Genomic DNA, 12,130 nt, shown 5'->3' with positions numbered 1-12,130 from the left:
TGCGTTTTCTACACTTGTTGATCGGAAGCTAAAGAGAAGAGAAAATCGTAGCGAGATTTAGGGAAAGGAAGTTACGATCGGGAAAGTAGTAATGTAGATTCGATCGAAAGATCGAACACGGTTCAACTCTTTTCTACCTTTTTCTTTTCGTAGCAGCTTTGCCGAGTTACGATTTCGATGGCGCAGCTAAATAAACGCTGCATCAGCTGATACGGGCGGGAAATTCAAAGATTGCTTTTTTTTCTCTTTTAATAAGCGTATGCGATTCGTCAAGAATAAAGGTAGATTTAACGTCGAACGATTAACTTACTTTGAACGTTTATATGAAAATCTTTGTAATTCAAATTTATTTTTATAGACGGTTAAACAAAGGATATCGATCGATCGTTGAAATTTTGTAAAAGTATGTAATAACTCGAAGGGAGTCTAAAAAAGTTAAACCATTAACAAAACTTCAAGTTTCGAGAAACAGGTATTATAATTATATAACACGTATCTATATTCGGGCACGGAGGGGAGTGAATGGTAGTTACGTGAATCGATCTGGAATTAATTAGTAGCTAACGAAGTTGGACAAAAATAAAGATCGCAGTCAGAATCGGACGGTTTGTTTCCTTTATGTTACATTCTATAGACACGCTTTATATCACGCCATTCGTATGTACATAACTCTAACAGCCTCTCGAAGTAATTAGCAAAGTAGACGATGAATAGATGAAAGATAGGGAAATTGTTGTGTCTTGTTTTTACTACTAATTATAATTTCAGTTTTTTCATCGCGTCAGGTTGTGAAAATCGTTGGCGCGCGTTGGCACAGTAGAATTACGAGTAATAAGTCAGCCTACGGAAGTGATTACGCGGCAAACAGCCGGGTATCTTTCAGGCGTGACAATTGTTGATGACGTTTAAAGGGAAATAGAAAGAGAAAATGAAACTGAGTAATGGAAGTTGAGGGTGAGGAAGAATCGTGAAAATAGAAAGGGTGGAAGAATCGGTACTCGCCGCGAGGAGAAGGTGGCGGTGGTGCGATATGAATCGACGACAGACGATCCTCGAGAGACACGAGTTTTTTCTTTTCCATAAACAGCGAGAAGTTTCAATCGAGAGAATAGTAGATCGATCGAGCTCGGTGCCGACCTTGATGACCTAAAAAGCGGCTCTTCGTTCGGCAAAATCGATTCGTCAGGATGACGGTACTCGGTGGCTAAGGGGTACACGCTGTTCGTTCAAGCTGGTGATTTGAACAGAACCGTCTACCTAGAGGTGAATCTTCTGAATTGTTTCTCCTTCGGGAGAGAAGGAAGGAAGGAAGGAAGGAAGTTTCAGTTTGAGAGTAAACAAACAAACACGATATAAATAAAGCAGTGCGAGGCGAAAGGATCGTAAACCGGTGATAGAGGGTTGGAAGAGAAGTCGGAAATAGAAGAGCGGCAAAGGGTGAGAGACGGGTGGCGGAAGATTGGGAAAATAGAAGCGGAAGATGACAGGCAGTCGCAATAGCGAAATAGATCCGGAAGTGACGGTACACGGCGAGGGTGGAAAGCATACGGTTCATTGGTTTCGCAAAGGTCTGAGACTTCACGACAACCCTTCGTTGAGGGAGGGTCTTGCCGGTGCCTCCACCTTTCGGTGCGTCTTCGTTTTGGACCCATGGTTCGCCGGCAGTACCAACGTTGGCATTAATAAATGGAGGCGAGTTAACATCATTTTTCTATGATACGAATCAATTACCTTTCGACGAATCGGTGAACTGGAAGTCGTTGGTAGCGAAAGGATTGATATTTCTGAAACAATATATTTTTTTCCTTTGTACCCTGCACAGGTTTTTGCTGCAATGTTTGGAGGATCTGGATTGCTCGCTGAGAAAATTGAATTCTAGGCTGTTCGTGATACGAGGACAACCAGCTGATGCTCTGCCGAAATTGTTCAAGGAATGGGGCACGACGAACTTGACCTTCGAGGAGGATCCAGAACCATACGGACGTGTTCGGGATCACAACATATCGGCGCTATGCAAGGAACTCGGTATCTCGGTGGTCCAAAGGGTATCGCATACTCTCTACAAGTTGGACGAGTAAGTCCGATCAATGTTCCCCGAGTCTTCGATTCGTCTTCTTTTACTTGCACTCCTGACCCTAACGATTTCTATATATTCTTCGATCATTTATCATTGACACGTTGCTGGATCATATTTCAGGATCATCGAGAAGAACGGAGGAAAGCCGCCGTTGACGTATCATCAGTTTCAAAATGTTGTCGCCAGTATGGATTCACCTGAACCGCCAGTACCGACGGTCACTTCCGTCTGCGTAGGCTCCGCCTATACTCCGCTGAAGGAGGATCACGACGATCATTACGGTGTTCCGACCCTCGAAGAACTTGGTAAATCTTTACGCTTTCTAGCTGAAGGGATGGAATCATTAATCCCAGTACCCAAGGAACGAACAGTTCAGAGCTCTGTTCAGATTTTGACGATAGTACATATAATAATAGAGATTTTGAAGGTGAGAAAAGAAAACGAGGAATGAGTTTACAGGATTCGACACGGAAGGATTGTTACCACCTGTATGGGTCGGGGGCGAGAGCGAAGCATTGGCGCGTCTGGAACGTCATCTGGAGAGGAAGGCTTGGGTGGCTAGTTTTGGAAGACCGAAAATGACCCCGCAATCTTTATTACCCAGTCAAACGGGTCTTTCGCCTTACTTACGATTCGGTTGTCTCAGCACCAGACTTTTTTACTATCAGCTCACCGACTTGTATAAAAAGGCACGGTGTTGTGCTCTATGATTCGTGTTTCGTTTTTAAATACCAATCAGCATTGTAATTTCAACGTTCATTGTTTCCCTTTCAGATTAAGAAAGCTGTACCACCGCTTTCGTTACACGGTCAGCTTTTGTGGCGAGAATTCTTCTACTGCGCTGCGACGAAGAATCCAAACTTCGATCGGATGCAAGGAAATTCGATTTGCGTTCAGATACCCTGGGACAAGAACGTTGAAGCCCTTGCCAAATGGGCGAACGTGCGTAAACTTTGACAGTTTCTTTGAAATTACTATTATCGTTCGAGATGGATTGGAAAAGATCACAGATGGATATGATATTCGTTGAACAGGGTCAAACAGGTTTTCCATGGATCGATGCGATCATGACTCAGCTGAGGGAAGAAGGTTGGATCCATCACTTGGCTAGACATGCTGTCGCTTGTTTCCTGACCAGAGGTGACCTTTGGATCTCCTGGGAAGAAGGAATGAAGGTGAAATGTCATCTCTCGCGTACTGGCATTTCGATCAACGTTAGAATAGATTAAGGTGCAACGTTGACCGAGACATCAACATTATTCTCTAGGTATTCGACGAACTTTTGCTGGACGCTGATTGGTCGGTCAATGCAGGAATGTGGATGTGGTTATCGTGCAGCTCGTTTTTTCAACAATTCTTCCATTGTTATTGTCCGGTAAGGTTTGGCAGGAAAGCCGATCCAAACGGCGATTACATCAGGTGATTTTAACTCTCTCGAATGAATAATCTTGTAACTTGACGTTCAATAAATATGGATCATTTTCTTTTCTCTGATCCTGTATCAGGCGATACCTGCCAGTCTTGAAAAATTTTCCCACGAGATACATTCATGAACCATGGAACGCACCGCTCAGCGTGCAACGAACGGCGAAATGTATTATCGGTAAGGATTACTCGTTACCGATGGTAAATCATAGCAAGAGCTCTAGGATCAACATCGAGAGAATGAAGCAAGTCTATCAGCAGTTGAACAAGTATCGGGGGAATGGTAAGCACGTTTTGGAATCAATAAATTGGTCGGATCGTCATCTCTACTTTTGTTGTTGCAGGAGCTTCCATCAAGGGGGAGACAGTTGGTAAGTAAAATATAGGGGCGATGAATTAGCGTAACGAAAGTATAACGAGAAGCATTTGCGTTAGGTTTATTGAACACGTTGCCACCGCCAGCGATGAAGGAGAACGAGGAAGAAAAGAAAAAACAGGTGCAGTCTCCTCCACCTGCTGAGAATCAACTGAAAATGGAAACTCTTGCCAATACGACCCAACAGCATCACCATCAACATCAATAACGACAACCACGACCACGTTGTGCCGATGATCACGCGATAAACTGGAGAGACAATTGGTTTTATTTATCGTTATTTATTTTTTCTTCTCCTCTTTACGAAACCGCTACGGATTATCACGCGGATAGAGACTTTTCTGTGTTGTTACTGGTTACAATCATCTTGCAATTTCTACGATGAACTTTGGATATTTTCGCATAAGCACGTGTCGTAGCAAGAGACTTGTGTCAGCTACGAGACGAAAGAGTAAAAACGATGGGAATTTTATATTCTTATTGCTGTACATAATACATGTGCATCATAAAGAGATTTTTCTGACCACTATCGTCTCCGCTCCCTAATGATTTATCGTGTGAATATACTCACCTTAATAACAGTTTCCCTGTTTTATCGACCATTAAATTAGCTAAAAGCCTCGTCGAAAATAAAGGTACGATTATATTCTTTCTCCTTCTAATCTGATTAAGTAATGCCGATTAATAAAACGATTACGTTGGATATTTCGATACAAAGAAATAGAAGAGACACGATTATGAGTACCAATCATCATTATACTTCTCATTATAGTTTGATATTTTTCTTCGAAGTTCGAGCTAAATCATCGCTTATCGGTAAAAGTGTATTTTCATTTTCCTACGACAAACAACAATCAAAAGAAGGCTGTTTAAAGTTCGTCGTGGCATCTAATTGACGTACGTTTTATCTGCAAAGTACGAAATCGCGTTCTAACGCGTTGACTGCCGCCGCAACGTTTACCATTTCATTAACACGGATATTCTGAAACATAACAGAAATACTTGAATATCATCGTGATAAGATTATTGCTCGATAAAAACAATGGTGTTAATTTATTTAGCGTGCCAGTCAAAGCGTTAAACCCTTTTTATATATTTTCAACTCGCACGCAAACTCTCGTCAATTGCGCGTACTCGTATTTCTCAGGGAGAACTTACGTCACTGGGTCCTTTTTTTTTTATTTTTTCATGTCAACAAATGATATATTTTTAGTGCCTATAGTACTTATAGTTTTACAGTACATTTCTCGTTAGATTTAAACAATTACAAATGAACATTCTCCAACACTCAAAGACGGAACTCTAAATGTTTCTCTTTTGCAAGCTACCTCTCTCACTCGTTCTCACTCTTTCTTTCTCACTCTAGCGCTCGCATATTCATACACACGCGCACGCATACAATGTACGTAATCGTTATATATATTTTTTTTTTATTCGTACTTCTTTTTTTAATTCTGTTCTTTTCACCTCTGTTTTCACTCGCTCTTTCGTTCGTAGGTTTACTACTGGAATCATAGACGATTTCTTCGTTTATCATCGCCATCCGTTTCACGTGTGCCTTTATAAACGTTATGTGTCTCGTAAGTATGTTCACCCTTGGGTGAATCATGAAAAAAAAAAAAAAAAAAAAAAAAAAAAACGATTTTTCGAGCTACGGTTGGTGGTCGCGGTGTACTTGCGTTACAGTTCTCCAAAATACGCAGCGAGTATACCGAAGAAAATATATAATTTTCCAGGTTCGAGTCAACTTTCATCGTATCTATAAGGTATTTGCAAAGAGGCAGTTGCATTTGTTATTAATAACGTTACGTAGAAAGTAATCTCGTTTGAGAAAACTAACGGCGAGTACTTTTCTTATAGTTTAAAAGGGACCACGATGGAAAGTGGTGGAAAAGCAAGACTGTTGTTTCGGTACACGTCGAGACAAACACGTTATAGAGGTTTACGTTGACCTAGGTGAAATTGCATCCTATTGAGAGGGGATAAACGAGATCCACTCGGGAGACTTTGTTGTTCGATAGAGTACACGGGGTTGACCAGTCTGAAGGAATATTAACACTTGGTCGAGAACGGTCTTTCTAGGTCGAGAGAAGAATTTTGAAGAGTCGATTGATCGGAGGTGAAAAGGAGCGAACGCTTGAACCGTCGTCGCCGGATTTGCTGAGTCAACGATCTTTTTGTCAGTTTCGCGCTATGAAAGTTGCTACGACGTTCCAAGGAAACAACGTTCCAAATGTAAAGTCAATTAAGTAGAAACGTTTCAGATAAATATAACATTTTCTAGATCTGGAAATACGGCAGCTTCGCAAAGATCACGGTAGCCAGAAAAATGATAGTCGCGTTCTAGCAACGAATTTTTGTCAAATTTCAATGAACGTAAGTTAAGCAAATTTGTAGAAGTCGAAGCTATTCGACGAGAGTGGGAAGCACGTGTACGCGTGTAAGGTCGCGTGTCGCGTGTAAGGTGTCACGTGTACCGAGGAGGAACCGTGGCTGGCTGTACGTACGTCCTGGAAAGGCTTGATCGGATCGATAACCTAATTAATTAACGACCGACCACCGGCCGCGTTTGTAAGTTCAGAGAAGTAAGTACGTGTGAGTCGCGGTCCGAGAGAAACAGCCACTGTCATAGGCTGCAGATTACATCGATTTCTACGCCTTTCCACTACCTGCGTTATTGCTTACCCTCTTCACTCTAAGCCGGAACGAATTTTCGGCAGAATACAAAGCTGACTCGAACCGTATTAATTACAGATTTTTAACTATCACCGAGCTCGACGCAGACGCAAGAAGAAAAGGAAACAGATTCGCTTCTTCCCGCTACGAATTTCGGAGAAATGCGTGCTCGATCGAACGCGCCCCTCGCCCGGGCAAAATTTCAAATTTCACGCGTATCGTTTCGAGTAAGTTAACACCGTTCACTCAACGCGTTCAACCCTTTTTCTTCCCTATATTTTTTTTTTTTTTTTTTTTTTTTTTTTTCTTTCGAGAATAACTACGAATTCGAGAGTAAGAATCGTCGAATTTCGTTATCTTTCTCACCCCCTCACACACACATACACGCACAAGCACGCGATTATTTTTCTTTTATTTCATTTTTCCTCGTTTAGTCGGTTCTCCACTCGGTTTAGCTCGTGTAGACGTACGCGTGACAGAAGTAGACCTCGATAATAATAATTAGTTGTCGGAATTAAAATGTACTTCACCTTTTTTTTTTTTTTTTTCTTCGGTACAATTAGTGCGGTTAACTAATCTATACTATTAACTATGTCCACAATGATCGCTACAATTTTTTTTGTTTTCCTTTACTCATAGTTCATAGTATAAATGTCGACAGCTTACGATACGTAAACGCTACGCTAAAACATCGGATTCAAAGTGGTGGGTTTCGAGTTTGGCGCGCCATCGGTGTTCCTCAACAATTGTTCCTCGATCGAACGCGTTCGTCCCTGTTTTCAATTTTTTTTTTTCCTTTTCTTTTTTTTCCGGCTTTTTCAACGGTTCCCTTCGGTATTTCCATCTCTCGTTTAAATTTCCCTGTTTCTTTCATCGTTCTCGTAAGGCAGAACAGCAGAAAACAAAGACAAGGAGAAAGATAAAAAATCTCGAGAGTGCAGTGTTTATTCCCGTGGCAAAAAGCGGCGACGCACTCTTTTTCACCGCTTGCTTTTCCTCTCTTTCTCTTTTTTTCCTTTCCACCGTTTCTGGTATTCTTTTTTTTTTTTCTTGCTTTAGTTGTCGCGGAATCTTCTATGTTTCCCCCCTTCCCCCCCCCCCCCCCCCCCTTTAATTCCGTGATCTCGTTTTGCTTTCATTTTGTTTTACTATCTCGTTCGACTTTTTCGTTTTCGTTTGCGACAAGCGACGTTTAATAATCCTACTTGTTAGTAGAGCTATGCGTTAGTACGCCTACTTAGTTTGCGGGCACGAGGGGTTAATTATTATATACATACATACATACATACGTATGTATGTATAAAGAGCGACAAGGAAATAGGTGGGCAAACTGTAATAGCGTATTCTAATTTTTCTAAGGATGAAAGAAAATAAATTGGTGTAAACGATCGAATTTCGTGGGAATGATTAGAATTTACTTTTAAGTTTCTTTTCGTACTTAACGAGAAATTATTAATCCTGTTGTATATTTTACAATTTCGGTTTCCCTATGTTAGAAAATGACTAATTTTACCACAGTTTGATCACCTACTTTTCTGTCATCCTGTATATGTGTATATATATATATATATATATTTACGTTACGCGCTTAAATAGAGTAGCTAATTAGTTTTACAATACGTCAACATCATTTGTCCTCCTGATTCCTCTAAGTACCGTTATCTTTTTTCTTTCACTTTTTTTTCGGTTAACAACAACAGACTTACTTAACTCTAATTATGTTTCTGGTTTGTTACTTTCTAAGGCCTTGTTTCTAGCACGGATCCTGCTGTCGCTAAGGCAGTGGCTCTTTTAACACACTCGCTTACACATTCTCTCTCTTCCCTTTCACACGTATCTCAATCGTTCCTACCCTACGGTACATACGGTGCCTGGTCTCTGTCGTGTGTTTTCTTCGTTTTACGATGAATCGCGACAGACTTCCGGTCGATTTATCATCAACGCGAGTCAACGAATTATTTTTCTCAACGAGCGATCGAAGCGTACGAGAGAATTATCGCGCGATGAATTGGTGGAAAGTAAAGGGGTTCGGGGATTACAGCGATCGAACGGGGGTCGTTTGCTACGGTTGGCTTAACGCTCGCACCGCTCGTTGCTGGGTCACATTCGACCCAACGAATTAGTTACGAAGAACAATGCTCAACGTATGAACGATTAAAAATAACGCTCTGTGTTAATTATTTTCAGCCCCGTTCAGCGATTAAGAAAGCGACATTATTTATGGAACGACCCGATATATCTTGGAAGCCTGCAATGCTGCGAGTAACAGGAAGGGAAACGAAAAGACGGAAGTCGCCATTGAGCTGAACGAAAGGTAATAAAGCTAAGAAATAATTGAAAAAGGTAGAGCCGTAAATCCGTTGCAGTGTTCACCCTCACTGTACGACGATGGTGCGACCGTTTAAACTCGCCATCGTCATCGATTTCATAGTTTCGTGTAGCTTAAAAAGAATAGTTGAAAAAGAAAAAAATAGGTGGACGTCGTAGATCAGCAGGAAGACGACGAAGAAGACGGTTGTGTCGACATCAACGTCAACGTCGTCGACGTTGGCCTGTTTTATGCGGACGCTGTACGTTGGGAGACTCGTGAGATCAATACGTAGCCTGGGTCCTCTCTCCTCTCACTCTCTCTCACCCTCTTGCACACACACACACACACACACCTGCACGTATACGCACCCACGTACACCCTCTCATCGTTTCAATACTTTCGGTGTGTTCTAGTGGCTGGTTCGAACCCGAAACCCCAAGCAGCTCGTCTCCTCGGGATTTCCCCACTTACCGGGGTCTACTACACCCCTCTTCTTGTCTCAGCACCCTTCTTTTCCTTTTTTTTTTTTTCCTCTCTTTTCTCTCTCCTTTCTCTTTCGAATCTATCGAGCATTCTCTCTTTCTCTCGTACAAACCGCTCTCTCTTTCACGACCTTCCTCCGGGGCTTTATCGCAGTCAGGCTTGTTTTATCGAGCTTCGAACGATTCGCGCGTCCACCGAGCCCGACTCTTTACACACCAATAGGATCTCGTTAAATTCGACGAGTAACGAGAGAAACGGACCAACAAAAAGAATGGCACGGAAATGTTTTATAGATTACTCGCCGTTAGGAAGGAAGTTCATCGTACAATAATCGTGAACTGGACTTTAGATTATGGTTACGTTGGAAGCGTTTTTCTTTTCTTTTTCTTTTTTTTCGCCATTATCTTGGTTTGGTTCAGAGACGGCGATATCCTTAGGTCGGTACGGATTCGTTGGGAAGGTTGCCCGTGTATCGTAGGATTCCTTAATTCCCTTTTACGAGCAGTCTCCTCGAATCGCGGCCAGAGATTTCTACTCTGTCGCGTTTCGCGTTGATAGGAGGGAAAACAGAGAGGAGGGTAAAGAAAACGAAAGGACTGAAGGGCAGGGGGCCAAGATTAATTTTCAACGAGAATCATAAAAAGTGTAGGAGATCAAAGGAACAGGCTCTGCTTTCGAGGTAGCCGTGCTTTTAACGGCCTCTTTAAGCGCAACGAGATATTATCGCGTTTTAACCCATATCCAGGGCTTATTATTTTCTTTTCTACCCTGGATACAATATTCGCGACAAATTAATTCTTCTTTGACACAGAAATTCCAGGCATTCGGTGAATATCTCTGGAACGACATCGAGCCTCGCCAATCGGTGTGATTTTCTTTCTTTTCTTTTTCTTTTTCTTTTTCTCTTTTTACAAAATCCTTCGCGATCCTCGTTGCTTCTCGAAAAGAACTCGGAACTTTGATATCTATAAGGAATGTCAGGATACCGCGTGAAAACTTATCTAGACACCGAGGTGCGCCTCATCGATCGTTTCCTCTCGAACAAAGGACAGTTGGTGGAGAAAAAGAAGAAATGGTAGACACGGGGATGGAAAAAAGAGTAGGATTTCGGGATCGATCGGAAGAAAACGTGGACGTTTGTTAAATAGCTCGTCTTACCGAAGGAAAACTCGAAACGACACGTTCGATCTAAAGCCTAATCTACAGCTACATTTGTTCGGAGGAACCGTATTCCATTTCCATTGGGAATGTATGCTTCGAAAATGTTTGAAATAACACTTTTCTTAATTGAAGGTTTGCACGAGTAGCTTTCTAGATTGCTTTTGTAAATGATAAGTTTTCTGTTTGAGAAACGTCACAAAGAAAATAAACTTTGTCATTTTTTCGCGTTTAATTTGCCTGAAGAGGTCGCATCCCTCTGTGCGAGAAGGCAAGTTAATTTATACGGAAGCTTTCTATTTTCTTGTTGTTTCTCTACCTGAACAAATGTTTGTTTCGTAAACGTTTGTACGTAAGTGCAGAACAGGCTTTAGAGAAATGATTTTCCGAATCTGACGTGATTTTCGCATCGATCCTCGCACGAAATCAACGTCCCGAAGATTGTTTTTTTAGTTTCTTTTGTTTCTTCGTTACTGGTCCAAGAACATTGCTTATAATTTTCTAGTCGAACGAACGAACGAACGAGCGAGAACGATCTCTTCGATGTGCCATTCGATCAATTTATACCTCTATTCAAAGATTCAAAGCATGGCCCGGTAAAAAATCGACCGGAAGTCGAGGGACATCGTCGACGACGAAACGTTTCCGTCGTGTGTGCTCCGAGCCTGGTTAACTTAATGAATTTCATTTCTGATTTAAAATCAATTTTAACTCTTAAATAAAAATGCTTGACACGTAGCGAGAAGACCAAAGGCATCTTTTCAAAGATAAATTGTTACCAACACTTAGCTTTCATTCAAATAATAGAGACTTTATCGTAATCACATCTTTCATTGCTTCGCTTTCCGCCTTCCTTTACCGCGTTCGAGTTCTAACGACAAAGGAGACACCCGTTAGACGCGACCTTTTGAAAAAAAAAGAATTATTATTCTTTATATTATTGCTCCAGCCACCGTTTAATAAATCTGTGCGTTTCTAGAAAGGGAACTTGCGTTCTATCTAACTTGCTGTCAAGTAAAGAAGAAAGCCACTATAGCGGTGCATAGTATCTAAAGGGTTAATGAATTTTTCATTAAAGAAACATAATAGTTGGTTGTCTTTTAAAAAGGAGATTAATTCACAGCTTTTTCAAGCATTTTCTACACGCGATCGCGTAAACGCGTTTTCAAGTCCGTTCATCCGGTCCTTGTTCATTATTCGTTTCGTCTCTCCTTGTCACTTTTGTTATTTATAATATTTATATATTCTCCTCGTCTCACTAATCACGCTTTCTCGATTATTCACTTCAATTATTCACCATCATTTTCACTCGTCCCATGTCATTCGTACCGACGTCAGTCGCACTCGTACCACATGCGCTCTCGTTTCTCTTTCGCTTGCTGTCCATCCCCTCGTGTTCCTCTTACAAATGTAAATTAGTAACAATTATGTATTGGACAATGTTTAACAACATAATTAACGCACATGCGGCGACCAGCTCCTTATACCTCTGTTCTCCTCGATCACAAACACAGGTCGTGTACCTGTATGCGTGCACGTGTTACGTGTGTATGCGTGTACGCTCCCATCATTCCGCAAATTTCGTTTTTTTCTTCATTTTTTTTTTTTTTTCTTTTTATTTTTC

At 41.4% G+C, this 12,130-nt stretch overlaps 1 protein-coding gene and 1 long non-coding RNA gene across 2 annotated transcripts in view; both read left to right on the top strand.

The window, feature by feature from the left end:
• Window positions 1-153: 153 nt before the first annotated feature.
• Window positions 154-6,857, top strand: phr6-4 ((6-4)-photolyase). The gene is made up of 11 exons (XM_034333581.2): window positions 154-281; window positions 359-1,692; window positions 1,823-2,074; window positions 2,198-2,382; window positions 2,537-2,766; window positions 2,852-3,019; window positions 3,112-3,252; window positions 3,345-3,496; window positions 3,583-3,785; window positions 3,847-3,873; window positions 3,926-6,857. The coding sequence occupies exons 2-11, from the start codon at window positions 1,481-1,483 to the stop codon at window positions 4,084-4,086; spliced, it is 1,731 nt and encodes a 576-aa protein (XP_034189472.2). The 5' UTR covers window positions 154-281; window positions 359-1,480; the 3' UTR covers window positions 4,087-6,857.
• LOC117608453 (uncharacterized) overlaps window positions 6,641-12,130 on the top strand; it is a 35,727-nt gene continuing 30,237 nt past the window's right edge. Inside the window, exons 1-2 of the long non-coding RNA XR_013063266.1 lie at window positions 6,641-6,781; window positions 8,742-8,868. This is a non-coding gene — a long non-coding RNA (uncharacterized LOC117608453). The remainder of the gene's footprint in view (window positions 6,782-8,741; window positions 8,869-12,130) is intronic.

Source organism: Osmia lignaria, chromosome 2 (genome assembly GCF_051020975.1).
Source record: "Osmia lignaria lignaria isolate PbOS001 chromosome 2, iyOsmLign1, whole genome shotgun sequence".
Taxonomy (NCBI): Eukaryota; Metazoa; Arthropoda; class Insecta; order Hymenoptera; family Megachilidae; genus Osmia; species Osmia lignaria.
The sequence above is the reverse complement of the archived record's forward strand: the minus strand, read 5'-3'. Positions and strand labels throughout refer to the sequence as shown.